The 13,285-nt window shown below is 38.9% G+C and overlaps 1 protein-coding gene across 21 annotated transcripts in view; it reads left to right on the top strand.

Moving 5' to 3' along the window:
* CREM (cAMP responsive element modulator) overlaps positions 1-11,274 on the top strand; it is a 62,928-nt gene extending 51,654 nt beyond the window's left edge. For 7 of the 21 annotated variants that reach the window (XM_070472009.1, XM_070472012.1, XM_020872718.2 and 4 more), the window contains 3 exons: positions 2,396-2,431; positions 6,256-6,412; positions 10,111-10,260. In XM_070472009.1, the coding sequence (XP_070328110.1) occupies positions 2,396-2,431; positions 6,256-6,412; positions 10,111-10,255 (338 nt within the window). In that variant the 3' untranslated portion in view covers positions 10,256-10,260. The other 14 variants (XM_020872719.2, XM_020872724.2, XM_070472020.1 and 11 more) reach the window with 4 other exon arrangements.
* Positions 11,275-13,285: the final 2,011 nt, after the last annotated feature.

Here is a 13,285-nt window from a genome sequence, read left to right as displayed (position 1 = left end):
GCTACTTCTTTCTCCAGGGGATCGTCCCCACCCAATTTTGACCATGATGCACATTTTACATCATGCTGCAGTAGACTTTGTGTGTGTGTGTGTTTATATAAAACAGGTACATTTATATAAAACCAGTTTCAAAAATAGTGCTTATGCTCTGTGATATACTATGTATTCTATTCTTTTTTTAATGTTGTTCTTGACCCATGAATCTAATGAATTGCTTATGGTCTACAACTTATAGTTTGAAAAGCTTATCTAGACCAAAATCAGGCTCCAGAATAATGACTGGCCTAGAAAAGGTTTTAGGAGGATTTGCTTATAGGATCATGGAATTGAATGTGAGAGTGAATATCCGTGTAGTTTATAGAATTATATTATTGTTTCTGTTGGTTATACTTTTTTGTTGTTGTTGGTTATACTTTAAATTTTTATCAGAAATAGTTTTTGTCATGGTATTCAGCCTGGATTTCTGAATTGTTAAAAAGTTACAACTTATTCAAATTTGGAAAATAGTATCTTAATATTTGATGCATGAGAATAAGGATACATTTCACCTTTGTGAAAGGGGGCTGCTGGAAAAGGTTTTTGTTTGGAGATTTTCACATGAAAAATGTTTTGGATCAGGTTGTAACTGCGTGGAAGGTATACAGAAACTGCCATTGTGTTATTTCCCCACTATTTTTGAAAAAATATTTTAATGAAATACAATTTTGGATGCTTGTTTCACTTTGCCCAGTTTTATATGCCTATATGAATATGTTGCCTAATAAAATAATTATGATGATACTTTGCATTTATGTAAACTTTAAAAAAATCACTTACTGTTACAAATAAATACAAATGTGGCGAGTGCTATAAGAAAGCTGGCAGATCATGAGAGACCACAAGAAGCAGGTAACAAGGTTAAGGGGTCAGGAAAGTCCCCACTGAGGAAAACACATTTAAATAGGTGAGAGGAGAAGCACTTCCATGCCTTATCGCGGTAGACTGCTGCTGATGTTACTCTTATTCGCATCTAGCCGAACAGGGATCAGAGTGAGTGAAGCTCTTCTTGCTCACAGAATTAGCAAACGATGAACCCGTTTGGATTTTCAGACTCCTTGTTGGGTCCTGTTCATACCATATCACGTTACTTTTTTCTAGAATATTTACTTTTACTCTCCTAGGACGATATAGTATATATTTGCTATTGTATAGAACTTTAAATTTTGACATTCATAATTTCATCTTTAACATACACTTTTTTTTTCACTTGAAGAATTTTACTTAATAAACAATTCAGGAAGATCCCTTATGGGTAACTTAAAAAATAGTACTGGCTCAATTCTACAGGGTCTGTGTGTTACAGTATTTGAAATTTTTCTAATTTTGACAAATTTGGCAAATTTGAAAGTGTTCAGTATTTAGTTACATTTACATAGGATTTCATTTACCTGGGAAAAGGGGGGGGCAGTGGAGGAGGGGACGTTTTGGATGGTGTCAGACACCAGGCGAGGACAAGCCTGGTCTGGACATTTTGAGTCCTGGTGTGGTGGCAGGGAGGAAGAGGGCCAGAAAAGAAAAATGAGGATGTTGTTGGTTTGCTGGAGCCAGGGCAAGCAACCCATGCTAACCAGTATGACTGCTAAGTCACCTCCATTGCTTGCATTTCTCCAGTGTGTGTGGGATTAGCCAAATAGAGCAACATGACACATGAAGGTAGGAGCTGTGTGTAGAAAAAAAAATCTTTATTCAGTTAATGTGCTCAGAGAACTCAATAAACAAATGAGCAAATAATATCACCATCATTAGGGGTATTGATAAATTGTTTCACTTTGGAAGTTATCAAGCTAGCCATTTGGTTGGGTTTCTTCTTTTCTTTGTTAGGAAGAAACAAGCACCTTTGACTTCTGGGATTTTCAGTTTTCTTAATACCAGGATGATGAGATTGTACCATTTGTTTATTTGTGATTCTCCACCTTTGAGGTCCTCTTTTAAATGATTATACACCTTAAGAAGGATGTTTTCTATTATTGTTTAATAATTTTATTCTCTAAGGGGATAGAATATATGGTAGAAATTTTTATAGTAGAAATTTTAAAAGTTTTTTAAGAGGCATATTTTTTAAAAAGCGCAATAAGGAATAAGAGCCACACATTTCAACCATTTCCATTACCCAAGTTTGTTAGAAGGGAAACTCCAGGGGGAAATATATTTATGGTTGTATATGCCTTTGAACTAATTAATATACAGTATAAGCATAATCTGGAATATTGTCTTTCAGAACTTAAGGAAGGGAAGAGGAAGGGAACTAACATTTGCTGAAAACCTACCATGTGCCAGGCACTGTGCTAGACACTTTGACATACATTACAGGGTTTATTGTGAGTATGAAATGAGACCATGTATCCCCATTTTACAGATGAGGAAACTGAACTTGCCCCAAGTCACATGGCTGGTAAGTGGCAGAGCTGACTAGGACCCAAACTCCAAGCCCCATGCTCTTTCTGCTGTTCCGTGTTTAAAGCTTTGCGAAGAGAGGTATGAAGTTACTGACCAGAAGTGAGAGTTCTAGGGATTTTCTTTCTCATGAAATATTGATACTAAACCTAAACATTTCTTTTTTTTTCATGTCAGGAGTTAGATGGTTGGAATGACACTATAAATAGAACTTCTCTCCTTCTAAAATGACATGTTAGATGACTACTATCTAAGGGAAGACTGAAGAAATAATGCCTTTTATCAAGAAGTCTGAAAAAACACATGGCACCTTATCGGGCTTTCCATGGCTTAGTGTTAAAGACTTAGCTATAATAACAATAGCTAATTTTGGTCTTATAATCATAATATTGCTTACTTTAGACATTCTAAATGACAGTGGACTTTTGCAAAACCCCAGGAAGTTCAAATTTTACTCCATGTGGTGCACATGTAAACTCACCAGGCACTCATAATATCAAAGACTGAGCTAGACTCTAGGGGATACCAAGGTAAAAAAGATGTCCCTGACTTGTCTTTAAAGTTTGCAGCCTTAGAATAAAATTAGTATATCAATATCTTTTTCTTGTTTTTCTTTGATCATGAGTTTAAAGCCCCCACAGATGGTCTACTTATTTTCAGAAATAATGTGTACAGTGAAATTCTGGAATAAAAAATAATTTGGGCACTTTTAGTAGTTAGAAGGAACAGGAATTGGCTTTTGTAAGAATCCATGGATCAGAGTGTGACACCGAAGAATGTAATAGGTTTCTTTGAACTCTGATCCTCAGCATCTAACCTGCTTTAAATTACCACTGAATCACTTCATTGAAAACTAAAAGCTAAGACAAAAACTTTCTGATAACTTGTTTCAAAAACAAAACTTTTTGACGTTTGGATTTCCTTAAAACAAAAGATTCTCTTTGCCCATATCTTATTAACATGCTTACTAACAAGATCATGTTTCAATATATGGAATTCATCCTTTGATCCTTATTCAGTAACCCTTAGACATTAGAATAGCACCATCACATAGATTATTTGGGATATTATAGGAATTGATGCTAATTCCTACTAATTTACATTGATTCCTATTTCTGGCTTGAACTAATGCACTGCAGGGTGATTTTTTTTGTTGAAGGAGATAGAATGAATATATTCTAGGTCTGAAAAATTGTAATAAAACCTAGTTTTGTTAGCGAATAATCTAGAAATAATACATCCAAATATAAAATTCCTTTCCAAGATACCATTTTAAAGCTGCATGTATTCCTGAGCTGTTGCTCAAAATGTTTTAAGAATACTTCTTTAAAAAGTGCCACTCTTCTTCATGGTGCCAAGTTTGGCCCTTGGAGGGTAGTTTCAGCTTTTGGAAACAGGCACAAGTTTAGAACCATTTCTGGCTTTAAGACCAGTGAATGAACTTGATTTTTTCACCTGCAAAATATTCCTCCCCCTACCCCTTTTCCTTTTGAAAAAAATGGATACTCTTTAACTTTTGTATATCACATAACCAGTCTGCTCTAACTTACAGTACCAAAAATAGCAGATATACACAAAACCAGAGCAAGCATCCTGAACCCCTCTGTACCTTGCTGTTAATTTTTATTGCACTCTTTGTGAGCAGTGTTTGGCCAGAACAACCCTAGACCAAGGTCTGCATCCTTGCCGCCTGCAAATGTCAGCACAGCGACGACACATGAACTTCTCATTCGTCACAGGCCATTGTTCCAATTTTAGAAAGCCTCTGTCGCCTCCAGCTGTTCCATTGTTTAACCTTTATTAACCCATAACCACCTTCCCCTGATGTGAGGGCAGAGAAAGGAGACAACTGTGTTCTGTGCACCATTCTAGTTGCCCTGGCAATATGATTTGAAGTTTTTCTAAAAAATCTTTAGGAAGTGAACAGTTTACAACTGATTTTTTAAAATAATCTTCTTAAATAATTTCAAAATATTTCAAAATTTTCTGTGACATATAATAATACATCTGTGTATACAGTGTTTTAAATAGTCACAAAAGTAAATTTAGGATTTTTCCCAAGTTTACTAATATTAAATTTTGCTAGTGATTGTTATATCTATCGCGGTTACTGTTTATCATGATTATTAAATTATATACAGAAGGGAGAAATTTTTTTTTTATATACAGAAGGGAGAAATTTATAAGTGGTGATTTTATTAATCTTACAAAGACCTTGTTATCTTCACTTAAAGCCATATTTTTATTCTTTCACCTAATTCTCAAGCCCTAGAGGGAAAAAAATCCTGGTATATATCCAAAAGAAGCACATAGATCATTTTTGATGAACCTTTTAAGCTGGTTGGCTATTTTCAGTGATAATATTCCACTTTAGTGAAAAAGTCTTTGTCTCCCTTTGGGGTAAAATTTTGTTTCTTACTCAATGGGTATAATACATTTCAATGACACATAGTGATGATACCTTTCATATTTTGATTGGCACTAGGTTCAGACCAATTTTTATAGAACTTGATAACTTTTTAAACCTTTCTTGCATTTAACTTTGAGAGAGCATGCATTTTGCAATATCTCATCAAAATGTCAAATTAACTATGGACCATTCATTCTCAAAGTTGAAAAGTTGGTGGTAAAAAAATGTTTCATGACTTAAATCCATCTGTCCTTTCTAGGAAGCTGTGTTTATGGCAGTGGATAGACAAATTTTGAAATCAGGACACTTTGAGGACTTTTAGTATTCAGTCTGAATATTAAATATTTAAATTTATCATTTAGCTATGATTATACTATAATTAGAAAAGGTGTTTTAAAAAATGATTGTTTAGAAGTGTGTTATTCTCCCAAGGAACCTAGGAAAGACAAAAGTTGTTATTCCGCAGAGAATCCAGTTTTAAGTAGAGCTTTCCTGTTTCTTATTTTGTTCTTGTTTTTAAGCTGAAAATACAGTAAGCTAGTATTTTCCTTCCAGCCGCCCAGTCAGTCGTCATCTGTTAATAACACTTGCACTTAGAGATTTTCAGGAACTGTTCCAGGTATGATGTAGGCTATGGGAAAACCTTTTCACTGGGCTGTTCAGAGGATACAGATGTTCTGCTTCAGTAAAATTCTTGCAGTGGTGTGCTAGGGCCAGCTCCCACTGGTTTGCTGGTACCAATGATTACATTTTCAGGATTTTTATGAACTGATTGCAAAAACAGCCATCAGTAAAAATTAGATGTATTGATAATATACATATACTTAACAAATAAATTACATTAAAAAACACTTAAAACTCATCCTTTCTAATGATTATATCCATGATCTTGAGGCTCTTTACATCTGTTTTCTCTGTATGGTGTGCCCCTTACTATAGTATGTCTTTCCAGCTCTACATCTTGTGAAGTCACACTGGTAGCTTGAAACTGGCCATGGTGAGAGTGTTCACATCCTGGGATTCGATAAACACTACAGACCAGGGCTTTTTTTTCCCTCCTGGAGAGCTTGCGATTAAATATATATCAGCACACCACTGATTTTAGGCTAAATGAACTATTAATTCAAAAGTCTCCCTACTTTAGCCTTTGATTAAAAAAAAAAACTTTCTAAAAAGTGTTAGGGCATTTTCCTATTAAATGTATAGACCATCCTGAGTATCATTGTTCCAAATGCTCATGGGATCTTTCATACCTAAGATTTCTATAATGCCCTGAACAGTCATCTTAAACGTTAGCAAGATCACCTCTCACAACATGTAAAAAGAAGGTTGTTATTTCCAGGTCAACTTTATATAAACTATATCAAGTGGGAAACTGTTTATATGACTTGTGCCATTTTGTCTCATTGCAGCTGCCACTGGCGACATGCCGACTTACCAGATCCGAGCTCCGACTACGGCTTTGCCACAGGGAGTGGTGATGGCTGCCTCCCCCGGAAGCCTGCACAGTCCCCAGCAGCTCGCAGAGGAAGCGACTCGCAAACGAGAGCTGAGGCTCATGAAAAACAGGTAAGGCGTTTCATTAGAAACTGCGGCCACCTAGGGGACATATCAGTTACTACTTGTCCTCAGCTATTTCTCCCAAGTTACGTGTTCTGCGGCATTTTGTGTAGACTCCTGCTGTGCTTGTGCTCATAGGTAAGTTTTCTAATCAGAGTTCCAGCCATGAAACTTTCATCAGCTAAGGTAAATCCCCCTGTGTTGTAGGGTAATATCTAAATGATACATTAAATTTTTTTAATGATAACAGAAGGACTTTATTACAAATAAAGATTCACTTTATACTTGGTATTTACTTTGTGAAATAGGTGATAAGTAATTTTTAGCTTCTTAGCAACTATACTCAATAAAAATTAATCATTATTTTTTAAAATTATCATTATTTAATTTGTCAGTATGGTCAATATAATTATCATTATTATGAAATAAGACATTCAGATACAATGAAAACCTTAGAAGATGGTTCGATGATGACAATGAAGTACTTCTATACTTTATACAAAAAGACTGAAATAAAATAATGGCCTGACTTGTTTGTTTTTATTATTTATTTTAATTGGAGAATAATTGTTTTACAATATTGTGTTGGTTTCTGCCATACATCTGCATGAATCAGCCGTACGCATACATATGTCCCCTTCCTCTTGAACCTTCTTCCCACCTCCCACCCCATCCCACCCCATCCCACCCCTCTGACTTGTTAAATAAAGAGCCTGTTACAAAAAAAAAGAAACTTCTTTATGAACAAAATAAATTTGAGTGTGAGTTCTGAATTTTCTAAGTCTTTTACATATAGATTTTTTCTACCAATTTTGTAACTTTGTTTTTTTCTCTATTATACCAAACTACAGTCTATTCTGAAAAATTCTAGCTGAGTGCAGGGACAAAGCAAGAGGAAGAATTAAAATTACCCACAGCCCCACCATGTAGAGACACCTCCTGTAGTACATATACTTCTAGTTCCCTCTCTTATTTTCTCACATGTTCTGCATATTTCCTAGGCTAGAAATAACTGAGACAGTCCCTAGGTGCGAGGAATTCTGAGAAGGGTCTATTTTAGCTTCCAGATTTCAGTTTCAGAGCAGGACAAGAGAAAAGCAGATGACAAATGGCTGTTCGGTTGCTCAGTGTCTGTTGAGCAATTTTCAATGCTTGTTCCTACCATTTCTTTAACTTGCAGGCACGTAGCTTTCACATGAGAATAGGTCTAGTTATTCTCCTTACTTTCCATGGGCTTCCCTGGTGGCTCAGACCATAAAGAATCTGCCTGAAATGCAGACCTGGGTTCCATCCCTGGGTCAGGAAGGTCCTCTGGAGAAGGGAATGGTTACCCACTCCAGTATTCGTGCCTGAGAAATCCCATGGACAGAGGAGCCTTGTGGGCTATAGTCCCATGGATTGCAGAGTCAGACATGACTGAGCATACACACACACACACACACACACACACACTTTCTCCTTACTTTACAGATGAGCAGCTGAGGTTCAGAGAGGTCAGGTAACAAGCTGGTTAAGATCACACAGCCCAAACTGCATGGAACCTGGAACTGCATTCAGGTTGTCTTTACCCAGAGCCCACACAGCACTAACAGTGAGGTCACCTGCAAGAGACCTCTGCACATGTAGTTGTGTGACCTTACAGAAAGAATTAAAACTACTCATAGCCCCTCCACGGAGAGACACGTAGGACTGACTTATTCATGTAAAAGACCTATTACACATTCTCTCTTTAAAAAGACTAAATTCTTTGGCTGGCATTCATAATAGATACTTAATTGTATTTCTACCAATCCCATGATGGTTTTTATTTTTTTAACAAGCTTATCAGCTTTTCCTCCTTGCTGTGTATTTCTTCTCCATGCCAAGGATATCTTCAGACAAATGCAAGACCTGAAAGCTGAGCTAACTATTAATAGAAGAAACAGGTGTTTTCCGTAGCTGAGACAACTTAGGAATGTACCACCTACTGGTATGACCATCCAGAGTGTTGTGCCTAGAACATTTTGACTCTGGTAACGTGCAGGCAGACACATGAAACACGAAGTATGGATATTTCACTAGAAATAGTTCACCTTGGTAAATAAAACTTGAAAAACTAGATATCCCACAACACTGCTCTTCAATATTTAAAATTTAATTTCATGGTAACTTGTTTTATAAAATGACTATCTTCCTTCCAGATCTAGAATTTCATGATTTAATCATGAAAAACTTGGTGTTCAGAAATGTATTTTCATTTCTTTGTGAAAGAGTTGAATTATGTTCTCAAACTGCCAGGTGTGATTGGAGTTATTCTTGACTTTGCCATGTGAATCATTTATATTAACTTAATCTGTGTTTATCAGATTTGGCTCACTTTTACACTGTTAATTTTTCTGTTAACCAGTTGAGAAGTCTGAGAACATCTTAAATTAACAGGGCGATGGCATTGTTCTCAGCTAGGCAGTAAGGCTTGATCTCTTCCTGCGGTTCATTGGGATTTCAAGGTCTCTCTTCTGCTGACCCTTACTTCCCACAGAAAAAAACACAGATAACCAGTTGTTAGTGAGCGTCAACTACCCCCAAACATAAAACAGAATCGGCCAAGTGTGTCCACATGTCAGTCCTAGTTCAGCATTGTAGCAGAGGTAACTGGCATTACAGTAGCTGGTAATTAGACATTCAAAACAACTTTTGTTTATATATTTGAATTATCTGTTTCAACGTAGGCTTTTTGATACGATGTGTACCCGAAAGGCAGTTCTTCTCAAAGGAATGCTCCAAAACAAAGCTGTGATCAAAGGGTATCTTCTGCAGAGGAGTTAAATGATGTGGTTGCCACCTCCTCCCTCTCTGAAAAAAAAAAAGGAGAGAAAATGTTGGCTGTGTCCATTGTTTTTTGGTGGGGTTATGCATAAAATGACCAACTCAGCTCATAGGTTCATTTGTGTGTGTTGCTTTGGCTGCTGGTCTGGTCTCCTTTGGGCATGTCTGCACTGCTTTCTGTCCTGGTTTGCAGATGAATGTCTCATGTCCTTTCCATGATTTCTGTCATGGCATTCTCACATTTCCATGTTTAAGTTGTCTGAATTACTGAGGGTTATATTCTGTACCCTCTCTCCTCTCCCTTAATTTTCAAAAGCCTAGTCCCTTTAATTTTGGTTTATGAAAATGTGCATGACCTGTTATTCTTATCCGTGTTGTTTTTCCCAGCCAATAAATTATTGCTTGCCATCCCAATTGATCTTGTCTTAACTGAGATTTAGTCTTGAAGAATGAAAACCTCCCATACTGAGGTTTAAGGTTGCTGAGGATTAATTTTTCTAATCATTTTTGATCAAAGTTAACTCGTGATGGAACATGTGGCTTTTGGTGGACAAAGATAGTTAAGAGAATTGAACAGATCTGTAATTTTTTTTTTTTTTGGTAGAAAGTCATGTGGAGATGTGTTCCTATCGTTTTGGTTACTGAAAACCTTTCTGGCCCCTGTGACCATGGGCCATGTGCCCTAAGGAAACACCTTGTACCACAGATGCCGGGCCAGTTGTCGCTCTGCCATCGCTCGTGCTGGCTGAGGGTGACCACACGCCCAGGCATGTGCTTGGTCACAGCTGTCGTGTGGTCTGTCCAGACCTGACCGAGGACCACCTGGCGGTTGAGCCTGGGGGGCCGCTCTGGACTGCGCTGAGAGGTTGTTCCCCTTGTCACTTGCCTTGTGTTGGTTCCAGGGAAGCTGCCCGGGAGTGTCGCAGGAAGAAGAAAGAATATGTCAAGTGTCTTGAAAACCGCGTGGCTGTGCTTGAAAACCAAAACAAGACCCTCATTGAGGAACTCAAGGCCCTCAAAGATCTTTATTGCCATAAAGCAGAGTAACTGTCTTTGGCTTGGACCTTGTTTGCTCTGAACTCTAATCAAGGCAGGAGGTGCAGCCATGCTACTAATTGCCATGTGGAATGACTTGTGGAAGGGACCCCAGTGACCCTTGAGAACCCAGTTTGGCTTTAGTGTTTGAAACTGAATGAGACCTCTTGTCCCAGGATGGGGAACGCAACCATGATCACACTTCCCAAGCCTCCTTCAGCCTCCTTGTCAGTAGCGTGCATGCGAAAAAATGTTTTGTTTGCCCTTTTGCTTTCTATTTTCTTTCAGGGAAGCTGCTAAAGAATGTCGACGTCGAAAGAAAGAATATGTCAAGTGTCTGGAGAGTCGAGTTGCGGTGCTGGAAGTTCAAAACAAGAAGCTTATAGAGGAACTGGAAACCTTGAAAGACATTTGCTCTCCCAAAACAGATTAGTAGAAATATTTAACTATGAACTGATTACAACCTGTACAGTTGCTTTTGAAGGCAATACAATATATAGCTGGCAAGAATTATGGCTTTTTTTTCCTCCTTTGTATCATTCAGCGTATTTTCTAATCTCTAACATTCCCAAACTGCTTCACTGTACGTAGTTAACTCTTAGCTATAACTTCAATTTTTTTTTTAAAGAGACAAACTGTAAAAAAAAGTCTGTAACAGATTCTTAAAATGCAATATTTGTAAGACTTGTTCCAATGCCACATATTTGCAGTTCCCAATCTCTGTGTCATGAATAGTGTCCTATGCAATAAAAATTTTTGCAGATCTTTAAAAATCATTTTAGGAAAGGGTGATCAAAGATAAATGCATCCAGCAGTACAATAAAAATAAACCACAAAAAATACCTCAGGAGAGAATGGAAAGAAAGGAATGGAAAGAATCTAGTGACATGCCTATGTGAAAATAATAGCCTATAAATGAATTTATGGCATTTGCAGATTTTTATATTGGTTGCTTTGTAAAGAAAATATTGTATTGCTGTCCTTGAATGCCAGAGTTGACAACAGTTTTTAATAGAACCATGTTGGTTACACTTTGTGGTGTTTGGTGCTCTTTTAACTATCCAAACATTGACTACAGTTTTTACTCTATGGTGTAATATAAAAGATCTTGCAGAGCTTTTAGTGTCAGTTTGCTCTTAAGGTGATGAAAGGTGACATATATTTTAATACCTGTGCCGAGTTACAAGTTCAAATTGTATTTGCAGACCTTCACGGGCTCCACTGCCGATTTCCACAGTGGGCCGTGTTCTCTGCCACGTGTTCTTTCTGCCGTCATCTCAGAAACCCAGCCCCAGGGCTTAGCTGTATACAACGGAGTAGCTCTGAGAGATTCAGCTGGTGTGATGGACTAGGCCTCTCTGCACATGGCCTGGAAATCTCCTGCTGGTGACCCTCTACTTTGAGTTTTGGCTAACAACCATGGGAGGGTTGTTTTTTTTTTTTTTAATATTTGTTTGTTCGGCTGTGTCAGGGCTTAGTTGCGACACACGGGATGTTTTGCTGCTGCAAGGACTCTCTAGTTGTAGCACGTGGGCTTAGTTGCCTCACAGACTGTGGGATCTTAGTTCCCCGATCAGGGATCCAATCCAAGCCCCTTGCATTGCAAGGCAGATTCTTAACCACTGGACCACCAGGGAAGTCCCACCGTAGGAATTTTAAAGGAAAATCTAAGACAACGCAAGATTTTATTTTTCACTTCGAAACAGCTACTTGTAGATCAAATACTTTTTTGAGTCAGCACTTTCAGATGAAGTTCATTACATCGAGTAGATTATTACTGGTATTCACATCTCATCCTGCTTTTAGAATAAAAAACCTCGAAGACACATGTAAGCCCAAAGCCCTGACCACAAGGTACTCTGTCACCTCACTCACTCGCGGGACATCTGCTGAGGGCCTCCTGTGGGCTGGACTCGCCTTGGTTTCTGCTGTAACTCCCGACCTGTGAAGGCTGCCTCTCCCCCGGTTTCAGCAGCGGAGCCGGTTACTGTGTGGAGGAGGCGTGTGGGGTGCAGGCCAGGAGGCCGCTGTGTGGCATCTCAGTGCCACCCCCATGGCGTCATCTCTTATCTGTAACTCCCAGGAGGCCAGGTGCACCGTTAGAGGCTTTCTCTAGAAATACTTAATCCACCCCTCAGAGCCTGAGCTCTGAATCTCTTTTATCTCAATGTTTGTCTTTCATTCTACAGAGAAGTAAGATGAGGAAAGAAGATAAGAAAGAAAAGAGGAAAGGAAAGCCCCAGGTTTCAAGTGAAGGAGAAGGGTGCTTGGTACTCACACAGTCATCATTCACTCCATCACTCAACCTTTCATTTAGTTGCTCAGAGTCTGTGTCAATGAGATGTATGTTCAGAAGTGTGGACACTGAGAGGGTGACCCAGGGGTCAGCAGACAGGGCGTAAACAAGTTGATGCAGGAGATGCAGTAGGTCAGAATGGGAGGCAGATGTGGGTGGAGCCAGACTTGGGAGTGACTGGAAATGCAGCGGGTGAGGGTGGGTGTGTCTAGATGGGGTACGGAGCAGACACCCCCTCCTAGGAGAAGAGTCTAAGGAGATGGAGGAGGTGAAGTTAGGACTCACGGCGGGGGTGTCCATTTGGTTCGACAGAGACTGTGAGTATACATGTGTACCCCAACTCTGTCATTTCAGGGGAAGGAGATTGCATCTGACTACTTGGGACCTCCAGATAGCCAATGCCCCCCCTTTTCCCCAGTAGTTTAAACATGAGGAAATATTATCATCTCACAAAACACCAGGCCCAGAGATTCAGTGGCTCAACATGGCCTCACGAGCATTGGCTCCGTGTGTAGGCTAGTCTCCCAATCCTGATGTCATTGCCTGGATACAGGCATCAGAGGGCAGCTGGCAGCACCTCTTCTGGTTGTCCTGTCTTCAGAACAGAAAACCTGCACAGAAGACCTTCTGCAGGTCTCACCAGCTGAGTCTCACCTGCCAGATGCTCATTGTCACCTTCTGTAGCTGCTCACTGGCTGGAGAGTGGAGTTAAAAGCTCTGGATTCCTAGTGAGGAAGCAACCTCTG

Source organism: Odocoileus virginianus, chromosome 9, assembly GCF_023699985.2.
Source record: "Odocoileus virginianus isolate 20LAN1187 ecotype Illinois chromosome 9, Ovbor_1.2, whole genome shotgun sequence".
Lineage (NCBI taxonomy): Eukaryota > Metazoa > Chordata > Mammalia > Artiodactyla > Cervidae > Odocoileus > Odocoileus virginianus.
Note: the sequence above shows the minus strand (reverse complement) of the source record. Positions and strands in the feature narration are given on the sequence as shown.